The sequence below is a fragment of the Lynx rufus genome, unplaced genomic scaffold (genome assembly GCF_022079265.1).
Source record: "Lynx rufus isolate CCGP_SWC_20201006 ecotype Redwood Valley unplaced genomic scaffold, mLynRuf1.p SCAF_1, whole genome shotgun sequence".
NCBI classification, from domain to species: Eukaryota; Metazoa; Chordata; class Mammalia; order Carnivora; family Felidae; genus Lynx; species Lynx rufus.
This window is the reverse complement of record NW_025814823.1, coordinates 108,735,302-108,756,029: the sequence shown is the minus strand read 5'-3', so window position 1 is coordinate 108,756,029 and position 20,728 is coordinate 108,735,302. Positions and strand designations below refer to the sequence as shown.

General features: G+C 37.8%; 1 protein-coding gene across 1 annotated transcript in view; it reads left to right on the top strand.

The window, feature by feature from the left end:
* Positions 1-16,243, top strand: part of MEIKIN (meiotic kinetochore factor) — an 89,921-nt gene extending 73,678 nt beyond the window's left edge. Inside the window, exons 13-16 of the mRNA XM_047076008.1 lie at positions 2,949-3,072; positions 8,104-8,228; positions 15,205-15,355; positions 16,170-16,243. Of these exons, the coding sequence (XP_046931964.1) occupies positions 2,949-3,072; positions 8,104-8,228; positions 15,205-15,355; positions 16,170-16,243 (474 nt within the window). The remainder of the gene's footprint in view (positions 1-2,948; positions 3,073-8,103; positions 8,229-15,204; positions 15,356-16,169) is intronic.
* The last annotated feature ends 4,485 nt before the right edge of the window (positions 16,244-20,728 follow it).

Genomic DNA, 20,728 nt, shown 5'->3' with positions numbered 1-20,728 from the left:
AGAGGTAGACACAGAATCCAAAGCAGGCTCCAGGCTCTGAGCTGTCAGCACAGAGCTCAATGTGGGGTTTGAACTCCTGAACCTCAAGATCATGACCTGAGCCGAAGTCGGATACTCAACCGACTGAGCCACCCAGGTGTCCCGATATTGGCCATTCTAATAGGTGTGTAGTAGTATCTCGTTGTTTTAATTTGCACTCCTTGATGAGAAAATGTCATGTGGAACATCATTTAAAATGCTTACTTGCCATCTATATATCTTTTTTTTTAATTTTTTTTTTAACATTTATTTATTTTTGAGATAGAGACAGAGCATGAACAGGGGAGGGTCAGAGAGAGGGAGACACAGAATCCGAAACAGGCTCCAGGCTCTGAGCTGTCAGCACAGAGCCTGACGCGGGGCTCAAACTCACAGACCGTGAGATTATGACCCAAGCCGAAGTCGGCCGCTTAACCGACTGAGCCACCCAGGCGCCCCGCCATCTATATATCTTTGGTGTACTGTCTAGAAAAGCCTTTGGCCTGTTTTTTAATTGTGTTGGGTTTTTTACTATTGAGATTTAAAGAGTCCTTTGTAAGAGTTATGACCCCTTTGAGTATCCATGCCAGATAGTTTATGCTAACAATGTGATTTATGGTAAATACCTGTTTTTGATACCTGAGGCTTTGGGCTACCTCTGTATCAATTTGACCTCTGGGAGACTGGGATCTGAGTCAAAGTTTACTGGGCTTCTGATGTTGGCAATACTTTGCACTTGGGAAAATTAAACACCATCCATGTGACTCAACTAGGAGAGACAAGTGGAAGCTTATCATCCTGTTGTGAGCTCTGTATACTTTTTCTCCTGGACTCCCCCTATATGCCTTTTCCTTTTGTGGATTTTAATTTGTATTCTATTGTATCATAAACCATAACTGTGAATATACCAGTTTTTCTGAATCTTGTGATTCCTTTTGGCAAATCATTAAGCCTGTGGTGGTCTTGGGGACTTTTTAAAGTTAAACTTTCCGGACTTTATAAAGTACTTCTTATTGTGGGTGTGCTATAATTTCACTGGGATGTATACTTAAAAAGATTAGTATTGTGTTTGCTTTTCTTTTTTTATTGTAATGTTGCTTAGAATTTTAGGCTTCCTGAATGTGTGTACTCATGTCTTTCATCAGTTTGGGAAATTTCTCAGCTATTATCTGTTTATTCTCTCTGGAATGGTAACTGGCATAAGTTAGGCATCTTTCTATCCTCCCTATCTTTAAAAGTCTATTTAATATTTCTCATTTATTTGTTGGGGTACCTATGTGGCCCAGTCAGTTAAGCATCCAACTCTTGATTTTGGTTCAGGTCATGATCTCATGGTGCATGGATTCAAGCCCTGCGTTGGGCTCTGAAATGATAATGAAAGGCCTGCTTGGGATTCTCTCTCTCTCTCAAAAATAAATAAACATTAATTCTTCAGTTGTGTCTATTTTGCTCCTTAAGACCTCCATTGAATTTTGCATTTCAAAAATTTTATTTTTCATTTCAAGACGTTCTAGTTGTTTATTTCTCAAATCTACTTTTCACTCCTGTAGTCTCTTGTTGCTTGCTCATCCATGAGATTTCTATTGTTAATTCTTTAATAATTTCATACATTGTTATTCTATTCTGATTTGGCAGTTCTGATATCTGATGTTCTATAGGTTTAACCCCATTGTTTGATACTGTACAGTCTTATATATGGTAGCTTGATTTGTCATGAGTTTGGTGTTTCATTACTGCTATAATAAAATTAGAGGATAAGGTCAAATATATTTTGTCTCTTATTTCTGCTTGGAACTATTCTGAGCTGAATCTTGAAGAACAACTCTGATACTGACCCTGATCATTTATTTCCTTGCTCTTAGTTGATAAAAATCCTATCAATGGATCCCATCCATTATATATATATATATATATATATATATATATATATATATATGTGTGTGTGTGTGTGTGTGTATATGTATCCCTAAGAGGATTTATATCTGTTTCTACTACAACAGCTATAGCAAGGATTGAGTATCAATCTAGGACCACTTTAGTCCCCTCAAGGATTTTGGCTTAGTGCCAGAGTCTCAAGTTCAGCAATTCCTTCTTCCTGCTGGCCCATTTACAATGTTCTTGTCTCAGCCAGTCACTGTGCCCCCAGGACATGACATATGTTGATCGGCTAGGTTGGGTCCTACAGCCATCTTGGTACCCAGAAGTACTATCAATTCCACCTGAGCAATAAGGAAAGGGTGGTGTGCAGCCTAAGAGAATGAGTAGATTCTTCCAAGAAAACTCTGGTACTGTTTAGAGTCCGAAAAATGGAAACGACGCTAGGCAGGAAAATAGCAGATATCCACTACAGAGGATGATATGAATTTTACAGCAGAAGATGTTTCTGTATCAGCTTTACCTAAAATGTGAGGAGCCCTTGATAAATACATATCTCTACTTCTGAGTTCTAAGAAGTAAGGTGTGTTACTTTAATCTAGAGCCTGTCTTGTCTGTTTGATGGGCAGCTGTCAAAATTCATTGAGTTGAGAAATCAAGGAAATCTAGTGTTTGGCTCAGAATTAAATTAAATTTGTGTTTTAATTCAGTAAATTATATAGACTTGCTCTCACACTTTGGAATGCTTGAATCTTAACTCTATCATTACTCTCTCTGTGTCCTTAAATAAGTTACCAAAATTCTTTTAACTGAAGTTTCTCATTTTCAAATAGTGTTAAATATAATCTGCCTTATCTGCTTCTGGTGATTATTAAATAAGGAAATGTTTTCAAACCGATTCATTAGTGTCTGGAGTGGAGTAAGCATTTCATAAATGCTTTCTATAGTTAATATGTATGAAATATGGATGTTGAGAATATTTGCCTTTGAAATAAAACAACATACGAATATAGTACCTGGAAGAATTATGCATTACCTGGTTTTTTCTTTTTCAGTTTCCTTCAAATAAATCAGAAATATGTTGTATTATTAGAGCAACACCAGGAAATAGACAAGTGAAAAGTAAAGGTGTTGTTGTAAAGAAGAAGAAATATTCTCCACCTAAAGATATTCCCCAAGGTACTATAGTGTGAATGCAGAGCCTACTTTTTGGGTGATATAAAACATTCTTTCATGGTAAATTCCTTATGCGCACAGGAAGTCTGCTTATAAATTGTATTCTTAGAGCTCTTGTACAAAGTGAAAATGGTGAAATTATAAAAAGTTTGGTTCGGTGTCAGAACCTGACCAGAAAAAATTTTTAATGTCAAATACTTAATCTTTTGAAAAATTAGCTTATGCCACTGAGTTAAATATATTTATCTAGGATACTGTTTTCAACTATTTGAAATTTAGTGTTATTGGGTTTCACTTTTATTTATTTATTTATTTATTTATTCATTTTTAATTTAAATCCAAGTTGGTTAATATGTAGTGTAATAATGATTTCAGGAATAGAATTTACTGATTCATCACTTACATATAACACCCACTGCTTCTCCCAATAAGTTCCCTCCTTAATGTCCATCACCCACTTAGCCCATTCTCCACCAAACACTCCGCCAGTAACCTCAGTTTGTTCTCTTTACTTAAGAGTCTCTTATGGTTTGCCTCCCTCTCTGTCTTTATCTTATTTTTGCTTCTCTTCCCCTATATTCATCTGTTTTGTTTCCTAAATTCCATATATGAGTGAAATCATACACTATTTGTCTTTCTCTGACTGACTTATTTTTTTAGCATAATACACTCTGATTCCATCCACGTAATTGCAAGTGACAAGATTCCACTCTTTGTGATCGCCAAGTAGTATTCCATTGTATATGTATAATATATACCACATCTTTATGCATTCATCAGTTGATAGACGTTTGGGTTCTTTCTATACTTTGGCTATTGTTGATAGCGCTGCTATAAACATTGGGGTGCATGTGCGCCTTTGAATCAGCATTTTTGTATCCTTTGGATAAATACCTACTAGTGCAATTGCTGGATTTTTTGAGGAACCTCCATACTGTTTTTCACAGTGGCTGAACCAGTTTGCATTACCACCAGCAGTGCAAAAGCGTTCTTCTTTCTCCACATCTCTGCATTGCCAACATCTGTTGTTGCCTGAGTTGTTAATTTTAGCCATTCTGACAGGTGTGAAGTGGTATCTTGTTGTGGTTTTTATTTGTATTTCCCTGATGATGAGTGATGTTGAGCATCTTTTCATGTGTTTGTTAGCCATCTGGATGTCTTCTTTGGAAAAGTGTCTATTCATGTCTTCTGCCCATTTCTTCACTGGATTATTTGTTTTTGGGGTGTTCAGCTTGGTAAGTTCTTTATAGATTTTGGATACTAACCCTTTATGTGATATGTCATTTGCACATATCTTCTCCCATTCCATCGGTTGCCTTTTAGTTTTGCTGATTGTTTCCTTCACTGTGTAGAAGCTTCTTGATGAAGGCCCAGTAGTTCATGTTTGCTTTTATTTCCCTTGCCTTTAGCAACATATCTAGTATGAAGTTGCTTGGTGGAGGTCAGAGAGGTTGCTGCTTGTTTTCTCCCCTAGGATTTTGATGGTTTCATTTCTCACATTTAGGTCTTTCATCCACTTTGAATTTATTTTTGTGTATAGTGTAAGAAGGTGGTCCAGGTTTATTCTTATGCATGTTGCTGTCCAGTTTTCCCAGTACCATTTGTTGAAGAGACTGTCTTTTTTCCATTGGATATTCTTTCCTGCTTTGTTGAAGATTAGTTGGCTATATGTTTGTGGATCCATTTCTGGGTTCTCTATCCTGTTCAATTGATCTATGTGTTTGTTTTTGTGCCAGTACCATACTGTCTTGATGATTACAGCTTTGTAATATAGCTTGAAGTCCAGAATTGTGATGCCTCCAGCTTTGGATTTCTTTTTCAACATTGCTTTGGCTATTTGGGGTCTTTTCTGTTTCCATACAAATTTTAGAATTGTTTGTTCTAGCTCTGTGAAGAATGCTGGTGTAATTTTGATAGGGGTTGCATTGAATATGTAGATTGCTTTGGGTAGTACTGACATTTTGACAATATTTGTTCTTCCAATCCATGAGCATGTAATGTTTTTCCATTTTTTTGTGTGTCTTCTTCAATTTATTTTACAAGCTTTCTATAGTTTTCAGTGTATAGATTTTTAACCTCTTTGGTTAGGTTTACTCCTAGGGGTTTTATGGTTTTTAGTACAGTTGTAAATGGAATTGATGCCTTGATTTCTCTTTCTTTTGCTTCATTGTTGGTTTGTAGAAATGCAACCAAATTCTCTACATTGATTTTATATCCTGTGACTTTGCTGAATTCATGGATCATTTCTAGAAGTTTTTTGGTGGAGTCTTTGGGTTTTCCACGTAGAGTATCATGTCATCAGCAAAGAGTGAAAGTTTGACTTCCTCCTTGATGATTTGGATGCCTTTTATTTCTTTGTGTTGTCTGATTGCTGAGGCTACAACTTCCAACACTATGTTGAGTAACAGTGTGAGAGTGGACATCCCTGTCATTTTCCTGACCTTAGGGGGAAGGCTCACAGTTTTTCCCTAGTGAGGATGATATTAGCTATGGGTCTTTCATATATGGCCTTTATGACCTTGAGGTATGTTCCTCCTATCCCTACTTACTTGAGGGTTTTTATTAAGAAAGGATGCTGTATTTTGTCAAATGCTTTTTCTGCATCTGTTGAGAGGATCATGTGGTTCTTATCCTTTCTTTTATTAATGTGATGTATCACATTGATTGATTTGTGGATATTGAACCAGCCCTACATCCCAGGAATAAATCCCACTTGATCATGGTGAATAATTCTTTTAATGTATTGTTGAATCTGGTTTGCTAGTAGGGTTTCACTTTTAGTAGCATTCTTTCTGAAAATATTTTTCATATATTTTTACATTCACTTACCATTGGTTGAGCACCTCCTCTGTGAAAGGATCTGAGCTAAGTTTGTATTATATCTCATTTATTTCTTACTATGGCTTTATAATAGACAGATGTTGATTATTATTCTCATTTTATATGTAAAGAATATGGAACTTAAAATAGTATGCATTTTGTCCAAGATTTTACTGCTATTGGGTGGTAGAGAAGAATTCAATCTCTCGAGGTTTTTTTTAACTCCAAATTTAGGTTTTTCTGTATTCTCCTGACTGTATATCAGACAGAATGTCTGATTAATCATTGGAGCCTGGGGACATTTTATGAGTAAGCAGGCAATGAAGCAATTGAAATTTAATAGGTTATGTAAAACCTCAATCCAACTAAACTGCTTGCTTTTGATCCTTGTCCCCATTTCTGCTACACAGTCTGCTCTGAGCACTCCCTAAATCCACAGAAGTCTTTTTCTGTTTTTTAATTCAGTGCTACTCATTTGATGCTTAGTAATATATTACTACCTCACATAATTCACAATGCTGACTTTTCATATTCTTCAGGTTATGAGGTTTTCAAAGACAGAGACCCCATAATAGGCTTTTTTCTATCTCTGTCTCTGATGACATTAGCATGGTGGTAGGGAATAGTAGATGACATATCAGTCAGGTTTTTCCCAAAGAAGCAGAACTAGTAGGTTATAAGTACACATGTAGACCTAGATGTATACAGATATATATATATATATATATATATATATATATAGAGAGAGAGAGAGAGAGAGAGAGAGAGAGAGAGAGGTATTTCAAAGAATTGACTTATGCAGTTGTAGGGTCTGGCTGAAAACTATAGGGCAGACTGGAAACTCTTGGGTGGGAACTGATGATGCAGTCCTTAGGAAGTATTTCTTCTTTCTCAGGGAAACCTCGGTTTTGCTCTTAAGGCCTTTCAACTGATTGGTGAGGCCCAATTATCAAGGATAATCTCTTATCAGATTGGTCTGTTATTATAGATATTAAACTTATCTACAAATTATCTTCACAGCAATACCAAGATTATTATTTAGTTTAATTGGGTAATATAGCCTAACCAAATTGACACATACAACAAACCATCACAGTCTACTTCATGTCAAGTATGTGTTCATACACATCTCCTTAAATCATATTTAATCTGTAAATAAAGACAGTAACAAAGTCATACTTCTGCCTAACATAATGTACCTGTCCTACATACAATCCAAAATGTGCTAATTCCTTTCCCAGAAGAGGATCCAAAATCCTTGGTGGGGGGGGGGGGGTTTGCTCTTCTTGATACCCTGTAACTCAAGTGCTATGATATAAAGTGAATTTATTATTAAGACATTTTATGTTAGATGATATGGGAATAAGAGGGGGAAGAAAACAAAGATACTTGCTTAAACTAGTCATGTGGACATAACTGGTATATATAACTACCTTCCTCCACTACCCATTTCATATTTTTTTCTTCCTCAGCAAGCACCTCAGCTGGTTATAGTTCTTAAACTCGTAGGGTGATACATACCTCATTTAAGTAGGGTCTAGGCCATTAGTCCTGCTTGGATTGGGTTGTCGTAATTTTCCACTGACCTTAATCACAGGGCATGGTAATACTAAGAGATGCCTTAAGGAATCTCTTGATTTCTGGACATACTCTTCCTTGCCTCCATTGTGGAGGAAATTTCGCCTTGGTAGTCAGGATCAGTCACCCCACCAGCACAGTAATTCTTTTCTTTGTCTGTTGATTCAGAGGCCTGAGGAGCCCAAAGCAGCCAAGTGGCAGTCTTAACTTCCAGTTCAATAGAATCATTGTTGTGTCTGTTGGTGGACACATCCCTTCCTTTGGAACTAAGACCTCTAGGACAGCTGAGCATAAAGTCATGGGAACAGGAAGCAAAAAATTTTTGCTAGTGGGTTACGAGTGGTTATATTGAGTGATCTCAGTTCCACCTCCATTTCTTGATTCCTGCGCCTATGAATCCTGGCTGTGGGAGAAATAGTACCATATATTTGATGCTAATTCACAACGTATACAACATTCTGGAGAACCTTGTCCCAGCCCTGCAAGATATTGCTGCCTAATTGGTACTCTAACTAAGTCTTCAAAAGGCCATTCTACTATTCTGTCAAGTCAGCTGCTTCAAAATTGTGGGGAACATGGAAATATCAGTGAATTATATGAACTTGGGCCTTTTGCCACATTTCTTTTGCTGTGAAGTCAGTTCCTTGATGAGAAGCAATGTTCTTCAGGATACCATGAAGGTGGATAAAGCATTTTCTAAGTCCTTGGATGGTGGTTTTGGCAGAAGCATTGCATGCATGAAAGGCAAATCCATATCCAAAGTAAGTGTCTATTCCAGTAAGAGTAAAATGCTGTCACCATGATGAAAGTGGTGCGAGGTAATCATCTTGCCACCTGGTAGCTGGCTGATCACTCCAGGGAATGGTTCCTTATTGGGAATTAGGTGTTGGTCTCTCCTACTAATAAATTGAATATTCATCAGTGATGGTAGCCAGGTTGGCTTCAGTGGACTGCTGAGCCCATGTATAACCACTGTCCCTGCCACCATGGCCCCTTTGTTCATTAGTTTATCAGTTGGTGATGGAGGCGGCTGGGGAAAGAGGCTAACTGGTATCTACAGAATGGGTCTTCTTATCTACTTGATTACTAAAGTCTTTGTCTGCTGAGATCATCCTTGGGTTAGTAGTCACAGGGAACACAGATATCTTCACATTTTTTGCCCATTCAGGTAAGTTTATCTATATGCTTCTTCTCTAAATTTTCTTGTTATTAATTTTCCAGTCATGTCCCTTCCAAGTCCCTAACTGTCCAGCCAAACTATAGGCCACAATCCATGAATCAGTATATAACCACATATCTGGCCATTTTTCCTTTTAACAAAGGGAACATTGAGATATATTTCTTGAAGTTCTTTCTGCCCACTGGGAGAATATACCTTCACCAATTTTCTTCAAGGATACCACAGAAAGGAGATTTTAGGTTGTGCCTGCATATCTGTAAACCAAGTCTGAGGCGTTTTTTTTTCTTCAGTAAGCTGATTGTAGAGAGAATTCTTCATGATGCCAAAAGTACAGGCGGGGAGAGAGAAGATAGTATAGCAGTAGTGTGGACCATAGGCATTTGGGCCACTTCCTCATCTAACTTACTTGTGCCTTTCAGGCTCGAGCTCAGTTTCGTATATGCCATTTCTCTTTGATAGTGTAGTGATGCTCTGCACAGCTAACTTTATGGCTTGGTGCATCAGACTGTGCATAATTTGTGATGGGCAGCTTAGCTCTCTTTGTAACTTGGTGTTCCGTGGTTAAGTATTGAGTCACTACTAAGGCCCAGTAGCAGACCAAAAGCTGTTTGTCAAAAAAAAATAGTAGTTGTTCACAGGAGATGCCAGAGATGTGCTCCAAAATCCTAAGGACCTGTGTGCTGTGATTCACCTACAGGATCCAATAAAACATGTATATTTCTCACTGACATTTCATGCACCACTGGATCTGCTAGATCTTTTGGTACAAGTGTCAGAGCATCTTGCTCAGTAGCCTGGACCTGTTATAGAACCTTCTCCTATTCTAAGGCTTCCTCAAAACCAGTAGCCTTTAGGTACTTGGTAAATGGGTTGAAGTAGTATACTCAAATGAGGTATGTGTTGACTCCAAAATCTGAAAAGACCCAGTAGGAGGGGCCAGATGCAACAACTTATCAGTTTTTGGTTGTAGGAGGAGCAATAACTTACAATTTATTTTAGGAGGTATAATTCTCATATCACTAGGCCCCTAGAAATTTCACTGAGATGAAAAGATACCCTGCAATTCCATTTCCCTGGACCATGGAGCCCCATCATTTCCACTTCCAAGAGTATATCCAACTATAATGTATATACATGTTCATCAACAGATGTATGCTAGAATGTTCATAGAAGCACTTGGATAATAGACCCAAACAGGAAATAATCCAAGTGCCCACCAGCAGTAGAATGGATCAATACTGTGTTACATTCATTTTCATTGGGAGTGCTGTGTAGCAGTGAGCATCAACAATGTGCAGTTGCATGCAATGATATTGATGACATAAGGAGCCAGACACAATAGAGTACATTTCACATTACTTATATTTAGTACCAAGCTAGGTAAAACTAAACTATGATGAAAATCACTATAGTGGATGTCCTCATTAGGGAGTGACTATTAACTAGAAAGCATTATGAGAGGAAATTCTAGGGTGCTAGTAGTGTTCTATTTCATTATCTGAATGCTGGTTACATAGATATGGTAAGTTTGTGAAAACCCATCAAGCTTTGTAGTACATATATGTACATTTTTTTGGGTGTAACAAAAAAAGTTAAAAAATAAAAACAGAGAGAAACACCTGGGTGGCTCAGTTGGTTAAGCATCCTACTCTTGATTTTGGCTCAGGTCATGATCTCATGGTTCATGAATTTGAGCCTCACATTGGGGCTGATAGTGTGGAGCCTGCTTAGGATTTGGGATTCTCTCTGTCTCTCAAAAATAAATAAACCTTAAAAAATTTTTTTAATAAAATAAAAATAGAGAAACTTCTTTTAATTTTATGGCTGTGCATATTAGTCTATGACATGAGATAATATCACAATTTTGGGCTTAAGTATGCAACAAATCAATACTAAAATGTGTCTGGGAAGTTCTTCCAAGTGTTTAGACTGAAATTTTTAATGTGATTCAGAGAGACCCCTTGATGTATGCTGACCAATTATGCCACCTCCTGGCTTCTTTCTAGACTCTCACCTCATTTGGCAGCCTCTTCATTTAAGTAATTCCCTTTCAACTTCTGGCCATTTGTCTGTGCCTTTCCTTTAATAAAAATAGCAAAGCCCCAAGCTAACTAGTGATCGTGTTATTTTGAACATGTAACGGCCTATTTTTAGTCCTGGCATTTAACGTTTTAGCTAGTTTGGCAGTTATCTAATCAGGACTGCAGTATGAAGCTTACTTTTGATGGTCTAGGACCCCTGCTCATTATGATGTTTGATCATTAATGCTGATTAGAGGGGAAAAAAAGTGGTGAAAGTGAACCACAAGAGGAATCCAAAAGAGAAGTGATAGATGAGGTGGTATGGGTAAATAGAAGTTTGAGAATGGTACATCCATGTGAAAGAGGCCTTCAGTAACATCCAGTCCAAGGTTTCTTGATGGGTGGCCCTCTGACCACCTACACCAGAATTACTTCAGACCTGGAAAATTACATTCTCTAGAGATATGGCATAGGAATCCACAATTTGAAGAACTCTCAAAGTGATTCCAGTAAGCACTAAAATTTGATAGCCTTTTAATGATCTGGTCTATTTTGCTTATTTTACATGTAATAAAAATGACTTAGCCAGATGAATAAGTGACTTGTTCATATTCACACAGCTATTGGCAGAATCAGAATTAGAACTTAGCTTTCTTGGTTTTCATTAGTTTGGGTAGCTGTCAAATAAGGCATGTGGGGTAGAGTAGATAGGGCTCTGAGTTTTTCAGCTCATCTATACATAACAGTTTTGCTTCTCTTTGTTTTATACATTGGGCTTCTGTATTATATTTAAACAGACACTTTTTTTCTTGTTGATTCGATGTCAAAAAAGATGAAGTTCTGCAGTTAATTGGTTCATTTATTCAATAAGTTCATTGACTGGATGTCATATGTTAGATGAAGTTAGTGGTTGGTAATATTGAGATAAAGACATAGTTGTCTTTATGAAATTTGTAATCTCATAAAGGAAGTCACATAGGTAAAACAAGTCCAATAGGTACTTTCACATATGTAGGACTGTGTTGGGATACATAGGGAGATGCTTTGAAGGATGATCTGAAGCCCTCAGAGGCATTCTGAGTATAGGCTTTCTAGGCAGAGGCACCATGATAAATAGAAGCACAGGGGCTTAAAGTATCATCAGGTAGTTAAGGAACTGAAAGTAGTTACATTCGGCTGGAGTTGAGATTGGACTCTGAGAACTGATACTCCGAGTCTTTAGTAGGGATCAGAGGATAGATTATGAATCCCAAAATCCTGTATTAGGAAGAACCTGGGTTTAGCTACAGCATAGAGGAGTAGAACACAAAGGAAGGGTGGGTAGGGACATGTGAGGATCTTCTTGCTGGGTGGTTGCTGAGGAAGACAGGGATGAGGAGCACAGCTGGATCGACTCCTCCAGGTTATATGGCTGGAGTTAGAGGCCTTGTGTTGCTACTGTCAGCCATCTTTGCTGGACTTCCCAGTGGAATGTCATTGTCTGACTTCAGAGAGTAACCTCAGCATGTCCAGGAAGGAGTGTGCCAGCTATTCCTCTTTTTATTTTTATTTTTAAATGGCCTCTGGATTTGTTTAATAAGGGACAGAGTGAAACTATATTGGTTGGGTGTCAAGAGCTCATGCCCCCAGAGAGTGGTTATTAATAATTATTGGTCACCTTCTTGTGATATATATGGAATAATCTATTATTGTATTTTTCTCCAGATATTATAATAAAAACAAATGGCAGGATGTAGCAGCTGTGGCTGAATTTTCACCACTTTGAAGATATGCATGAATGTGAAGCCAAAGTCCATAAAGCAGAATATCTGCCTGAAATTATATGTAATTCAAAAATCAAAATTCTCTAATTATTTGTGATATATCCTGGTGTTTAAATTCTACCAAGATTCTTATAATTTAGTCTGTAAAGAGACATTCTTCTGTATCTTCTTAAATATGTGTATTTGTATTGTAAAATAAGAATAAATATCTTAAAAGACTGTACACTAACTAGATATTTTAGCTGTTTATAAAAAGCCAAGTACCAGAATACTGTGTAACTTCCTTTGTGTTTTTCCCAAAGTTTGTCCTCTGTATGAATTAAAAGTATTAAAGTTGTTGAAGCACTAAAAATGAAAATGCTTATATTACAAGCTATTTTTAACAGAACTTAATTGAAACCACATGAGTGAGAGACCTAATTCCAGGTCTGACTGAAAGAAATTCTATACTCAAGTTTGCTGAAGCAGGGAATGTATAATATGTACAATCAATCATACACTAAGTATTTGATATATTACCTCATCCTCAAACCTTTAGCTTATACTATCTGTAGGATTTTTTGTGTTTGTGTATGTGTGATATTACTTGTTGTGGCGTCTTTACACCGCCCTTCCTAAAAAGCAGCAGCTCTGTTGTCAGAGAACATCAGTTGTATAACTGTTGGTGAAATTGTAATTCTTAATGGTTTATTAATGTTATTATACATAAAAGTAAATAAGTCAAATTTTCAAAGCTGCTTCAATATGAAAGAAAATTCTAAAATCAATGGATTAATTTGAGGTTATGTAACCAGTATAACATTCATTTTTAAAGATGAGTTCCATGAAGATATTTTTGTAAATTACTTGACAAGGTCTTAAGCGACTAACAAAACTATTTTTAATTTCTATTTCACGTTTCCATCTGGAGGTGAAATACGGGAAAGTTACTAGGAAATGTAGAAAAGATCATTGAAGATGGTGGCTAAAACCAAGTTTAGATCTGAATGTTTTTAAAATTTTTTAACGTTTTTATTTATTATTGAGAGACAGAGAGAGAGACAGAGCATGAGCACGGGAGGGGCAGAGAGAGGGGGAGACACAGAATCTGAAGCAGTCTGCAGGCTCTGAGCAAGCTGGCAGCACAGAGCCTCACTTGGGGCTTGAATTCACAAATCGTGAGATCATGACCTGAGCCGAAGTCAGATGCTTCACCGACTGAGCCAGCCAGGTGCCCCTAGATTTGAATTCTAAATCAGTATTCAACTAACAGAACAACTTGGTTTTAAAAGCAGAAATGTGACAAGCAGTGAGGGGAAAAGAAACTCCCAAGTTTATAATCCAAGTGGGAAGGGAAAGGACAAATTATACTTGATAGTTTCTAATCAGGTGGTAGGTTCTTAGGAGAAAGAATGACACTTGATTCTTCGGCTGGGCCTAGTGGGGCTGGAGGAAATAAGTACTTACTTCGTATTGCTGATAAGGAAAATAGAGTTAGCTCAGAGAGAGGTTAATACTTAGACCAGGCTGATGTGAGTTAGAAAGTGACAGAGCCTGGATCTGAAGGCAGGACTATTTAAATCCACTTTGTTTTATCAGCTAGAGCATAGAGAAAAATGAGAGGGAAGGAGTTGCAATTGGCATTCAAGGCTTAGGGGTGGAGGTATGACTTAAAGTATTATTAAGAGAAAGGAAAGTTGAATAAGCTTTAGATTGCTGTCTAGAAGACATGAGAAGTCCAAAGCAGATTACTGTTGGCAAATCCTACAAGAAGGTTGTATTCTTCACTTTATATCTGTGGGTAGGTCTCAAGGTCCTTCAGTGAACCTCCCTAGAAGAGCATTATAAAAAGAGTTCTTTTCTGGAAAGAGGGTCTCCATAGTTTTCATCACATTTTCAATGTTGTCTGTGATCTAAAAACAGTTAACAATGGGACTGGACCCCTTACTTCAATGTATAACTAATATTAATTTCAAGCATTTAAATTTTTCTAATTATACCTCATGAAAAAGAAATCTCAGGTCGTAAGTCCCCAGGAAAATAGTTAAAAATGCATGAAAGGGCAGATGTTATGTCATTTTCATTTAGAAATTTTTAACTGGAGTGTTTTTTCACTTCTCCAAGGTGTAATTCATCATGCTTTGTTCACTTGTGAATGGCCTCTTTCTCATATTGTATATATAGCATATGTGTTTCTATGAAGGATATAATGCCCAGACTTTCCAGATAAAAGTTAACTACAACATCTTCTACTCTAATGTTGCTTTCTAACCTACATTTTATTTTACTTTTTACTTTTTCAAATTATTTGTTTTTATTTTTTAATTTACATCCAAGTTAGTTAACATATAGTGCAATAATGCTTTCAGAGTAGATTCCAGTGATTCATCCCCTACATATAACACCCAGTGCTCATCCCAACAAATGTCTTCCTCAACGCCCCTTGCCCGTTTAGCAATCCCCCACCCACCCACAAACCCTCCAGCAACCCTTTGTTCTCTGTATTTAAGAGTCTCTTATGTCTTGTCCCTTCCTGTTCTTCTATTATTTTTGCTTTCCTTCCCCTATATCCATCTGTTTTGTATCTTAAATTCCACATGTGAGTGAAGTCATATATTTGTCTTTCTCTGACCAGTTTCACTTAGCATAATACCCTCTAGTTCCATCCATGTTGTTGCAGATTCTAACCTGCATTTTAAAATGTTGACCCATTTTACATTTTAAATCCTCCCTTGACTCCTTATGTTCTTCTACATACCCATTCTTCACCCTTTTACACCCAAATTTCCTAAAGAGTGCTACTTTCACACCTATCCCTCACTCCTCAGCACATCCTCCTCCTCCACCTGCCCCCAATACACACAGAGTCTGGCTTCAACTCTCATTCTCCACGGACATTGCTCCCCTCAAGGTTACCAGCAATCTTCTTGATGATAATCTAAGGGGTATTTTTCAGTGTTCATCATATCTAACCTCTCTTTCCCAGCTACTGATAATGCAGACTAGTGCTCTCTTCTTGAAAGCCTCCAGAAAGGAATGACCTCTCTGAAACATTACTCTCCAGACTTTTATCCAATCTCCAGCTCTTTCTCTTCTCTTTCTTCTGAAGGTTCATTTTCCTCTGTTCAGTCTTTAGATTTTGGTGCTTCCATGGGTTCTATTGTAGGGCTTCTTCTAATGTTACACAGTCTCCCTGGGTGATTTCATCTATCTCTGACTTCAGTCACTATCTTTTTGCAGTTGACCCTAAATCTTTGTCTGTAACTGCCATGGGTATTGGTAGTAGACATGTGTGGTGATTGTCTCTGCATCTGTCCCCCAAGAGGTTACTTGTCTTTCCTTATATACCCACAGCATCCTATACTTGCCCATTATCATAATGTTAATTGTAATAATTATAATAATACTTATAGTTAATTGTCAAATTCTGTTTTTTTCTTCCTAGACTATAAGGTCCTTGAGTGAAGGAATTACACTTGTTCATTATTATATTTTAATTCCCCTCTACCTCCATCCTAATTGGGTTTTGAATTTCCAAGCCATATGGTTTAGGTTGGATTGATCCCTTCTTAGTTCCAGGGGTGAGCCTTTAATGATTTAAGGAAATTAACATAGCCCACCCAACTCTGGCAGAATGATTGGTTTAGAAATGGGGCCATGGCCTAAAATGATTCTATTGGAATCAAGTTCAGAGGTTTTTTTCTGGAAATTCTGGGATATAGACTTTTTCCTTTTTCCTTTTGGATTTTTACCTGAAAGGATTTTACCTGAAAGGAACGCTGCTGGAGCCACCTGTGTCCACACATGGAGGCCTGGGAATGGAGGTCACATAAAGAGATTAGAGTTGTGATAGAGTGATTGGATTCTTGATATCATTGGGGCAGTCCCTGGATGCAGCTGTGCCTGAACTTTCCATCTACTTTAGGTCAAATTATGAGAGTTCATCATTTTTTTTTTCAATTAAGCTTGTTTAGTTTGGTTTTTCTATCATGTGTAATATAGAACATCTTCACTGCCTAGAGTTGTAGATCAGTGTAACCAAACGCTTACTTGTCATTACTGCATGGGTTCTCATGGTATCTGATATTCAACATACCCCAACCTGAACTTATTTTCCCCCTTGAAGCAGTTCTGTTTTCTGTTTCAGTGCTAGATATCTTCATCCACCCAAGTTATATGAGCCAGGAATTTGGCTATCATCCATAATCCCCCCCTTTCTCTTGTTTTCTCACAGGCAGTCATTCATGAAGTCCTGTTGGTCCTGAATCCTAAAGACTCCTTAGTATTTCCACTCCCCTCCATTCCTATGGCTATTCTCTGAATTCATGGCAGTATTTCATTGGCTGCTTTAGTGTAACAGCCTTACCACTAGATTCTCAGCCTTTATTCTTTTATCCTATAGTTAATTTTCCACAATGCATCAAGAAGGAGTTTTTTGAAATGCTCATCTGATCATGTTTTCTGCTGAAAATCCCCCAATAGCTTTTCAGTGTATTCCGAATAAAGTATGATCTTTTGAACTTATTTTACATAATATTCTTAATCTAGTTCAGTGTTACCAGTAGATTATATTATATGCCACTGAATTTTTATATTTTCTTTTGCCTGCAGGCCTGCCTGTGCTGCTCCATCTGCCTGAAGCACAACTCCCCCACCCACATCCTCTTCTTTAGCTTCTATTTTAATTTTTAATCCCTATTCATTCCTTCCTTCAGAAAACTCTCCTTAATTCCCCTGAAAGGCTGTCTTTGTATTCCCATAATATCCTGTACTTGTCCACATCATAGCATTTGTCACAGTGTACTGTAATTACCTGTCAAATTCTTTTTTTTTCCCCTAGACTGTAAGCTCTTCAAGTGTAAGAACCACATCTTGTTCATCAGTGCGTTTCCAGGTTCTAGCATAGCTGCCAGACACATTAAACATATTATTGTATTTGAAAAATATTTGTTTGGGAGCATGGGTGGCTCAGTCGGTTAAGCATCCGACTTCGGCTCAGGTCATGATCTCATGGTTCGTGGGTTTGAACCCCACGTGGAGCTCTGTGCTGACAGCTCAGAACCTGGAGCCTGCTTTGGATTCTGTGTGTCCCTTTCTCTCTGCCCCTCCCCCCAGTCACACTCTGTCTTTGTCTCTCTCCTCAAAAATAAATGAAACATTAAAGAATATATACTTGTTGAAAAAATGTCATAGAAGTGTGGCATTATATAAAGGGCCTTCTTTTTTTTTTTTAGTATTTCCTTTTTTAATTTATTTTTTTTCAATATATGAAGTTTATTGTCAAATTGGTTTCCATACAACACCCAGTGCTCATCCCAAAAGGTGCCCTCCTCAATACCCATCACCCACCCTCCCCTCCCTCCCACCCCCCATCAACCCTCAGTTTGTTCTCAGTTTTTAAGAGTCTCTTATGCTTTGGCTCTCTTCCACTCTAACGTCTTTTTTTTTTTCCTTCCCCTCCCCCATGGGTTTCTGTTAAGTTTCTCAGGATCCACATAAGAGTGAAACTATATGGTATCTGTCTTTCTCTGTATGGCTTATTTCACTTAGCATAACACTCTCCACTTCCATCCATGTTGCTACAAAGGGCCATATTTCATTCTTTCTCATTGCCATGTAGTACTCCATTGTGTATATAAACCACAATTTCTTTATCCATTCATCAGTTGATGGACATTTTGGCTCTTTCCATAATTTGGCTATTGTTGAGAGTGCTGCTATAAACATTGGGGTACAAGTGCCCCTATGCATCAGTACTCCTGTATCCCTTGGGTAAATTCCTAGCAGTGCTATTGCTGGGTCATAGGGTAGGTCTATTTTTAATTTTTTGAGGAACCTCCACACTGTTTTCCAGAGTGGCTGCACCAATTTGCATTCCCACCAACGGTGCAAGAGGGTTCCCGTTTCTCCACATCCTCACCAGCATCTATAGTCTCCTGATTTGTTCATTTTAAAGGGCCTTCATTTTAATAGAGTAGAATAGAATTCTAATAGAATTCAAGGTCAGGATTTCAAACTGATTTATTTTATATTAAAGTAAAAGTTTGATTCCTTAAAAGCACTTATCACAGTATGTAATAACTTGTTTACTTGTTGGTTTCTTTTTTTTTAATTTTTTTTAAACATTTATTTATTTTTGAGACAGAGAGAGACAGAGCATGAACAGGGGAGGGGCAGAGAGAGAGGGAGACACAGAATCGGAAGGCTCCAGGCTTTGAGCCATCAGCCCAGAGCCTGATGCGGGGCTTGAACTCATGGACCACGAGATCGTGACCTGAGCTGAAGTCGGATGCTCAACCGACTGAGCCACCCAGGCACCCCTACTTGCTGGTTTCTTAAGGGCAAAGGATATACCTGTCTTGTTTGTTATTGTACTCTTAGCACCAAGAACATAGTAGGTGCTTGATGCACCATCTCTTTTTGATTGTTTCCGTTAGCATAAAAAATTCTTTGTTATCTTCTGTCGTAAAAAAAGAAACCAGTTTTCCCTCTTCCCATCTCCTCTCACTCATTTTCTCTGCTCCCTATGTCAGCAAAACAGAGGAAGTATCTATACTTGCTTTAACACTTCCTTTCTACCCTTTATTTTTTTGAACTCACTCTTGCACACGATTCCACTGAAACTACTCTTACCAAGATGCTCATGTTGACGAATCTAATGGACACTTAAATTTTCAGCAACATTCAACACAGCTGATCCCTTCCTTCTTTTGGGAACTTTTTCTTCTCTCCTTATTCTTCTCTGCTAGATCCTTCTCTTCGAGGCCTCTAAGTGTTGTCTTTGTTGAATCTTAGTCCTGGACCCTCTTCCACACATACACATTCTCCCTAGGTAAACTCATCCATTACATTATTTTAAATGCCTTCCACATTTATCTTTCTAATCCTGTCTTCTCCCCATATATTTTACTTAGAATCTCTACATGGATGTCTAATAGACAAGTAAAACTCAACATATCCAAACTTAATACGCTTGATTTTCTTCTTCAAGTCTGTGCTTTTCCTGGTCTTTTTATTGGGAAATAACTTCCATTTAGATGCTTAAGGGAAAAACCTAGGGGTTAATCCTTGGTTTTTCTTTCCTTCACTTATATCAGAATTCTTATTAGCTGTATCTCCAAAATAACTCCAGTTAGCCATTATCTGCTTTCACTGAAAATACACAGTAGCCTCCTATACAGTTTTTCTGCTTTCATTTTTATTCTTCTATAATCCTTTCTTATCAGAATATCCAGAGTGATCTTCTAGAGCCATTTATTGTCCGTCTGTAGTTTTAAACTGCTGCAATAGCTCCCATCACATTTAATCTATCTTTGTAACCTCTCAAACATCTTCTTCTTCCCAGAGTGCACTCAGCTTCTCTGACCTCTTTTTTTCTTCTTCAAACAAGTCAAACCCATTTCTGCCTCAGAGGCTTTGTACTCTTTCTTCTCTCTGCTAGAATATTCTTTCCATGGCTCGTTCCTCTGCATTGTTTAGACTTCATTTTAAATCCCACATCTTTGGAGAGGACTTTCCTGACCATTCTATCTAAGTATGGCCTCCTCCAGATGCTTGCTACCAACTATATTGTTCATAGCTCCTAGCACAACTTGCAAACATCTTGTTTATTTTGCCCCTTCCCACTGAGAACTAAGTTCTCAAGAGTAGGTATTTTTGTTAGTACTGTGTCCTCAGTTCCTACAAGTCTGAGACCTTGGAGGTCCTCAAGAAGTATTTGTTGAATAAATGAATGTTTTTGTTTTCTGGACTCAAACTACTGCTATTCCCTTAAAAACGTTTTTTTTGGGACGCCTGGGTTGCTCAGTCGGTTAAGCATCCGACTTCGGCTCAGGTCATGATCTCGCAGTTCGTGAGTTCAAGCCCCACGTCGGGCTCTGTGCTGACAGCTCAGAACCTGGAGCCTGTTTCAGATTCTGTGTCTCCCTCTCTCTCTCTGACCCTCCCCCGTTCATGCTCTGTCTCTGTCTCAAAAATAAATAAACGTTAAAAAAAATTTAAAAAAAAAGTTTTTTTGTTTTTCTTTTCTTTTCTTTCTTTCTTTTTTTTTTTTTTTAAATTAGGCTTCACATCTAGCACGGATCCCAGCACAGGCCTTGAACTCATGACCCTGAGATCAAGACCTGAGCTGAGCTGAGATCAAGAGTCAGACACTTTACCAACTAAGCCACCCAGGCACCCCTGCCTTTCCCTTATTATATAGCAGTTAATCATCAGTTGGTTTAAGAGTTTTTAAAACTGAGGTACCCTGAGTCCTTCTATATATTACTCAGGCAGTTTTACTTGATCATCTTGATTCTGCATGTCTTGTTCTATGA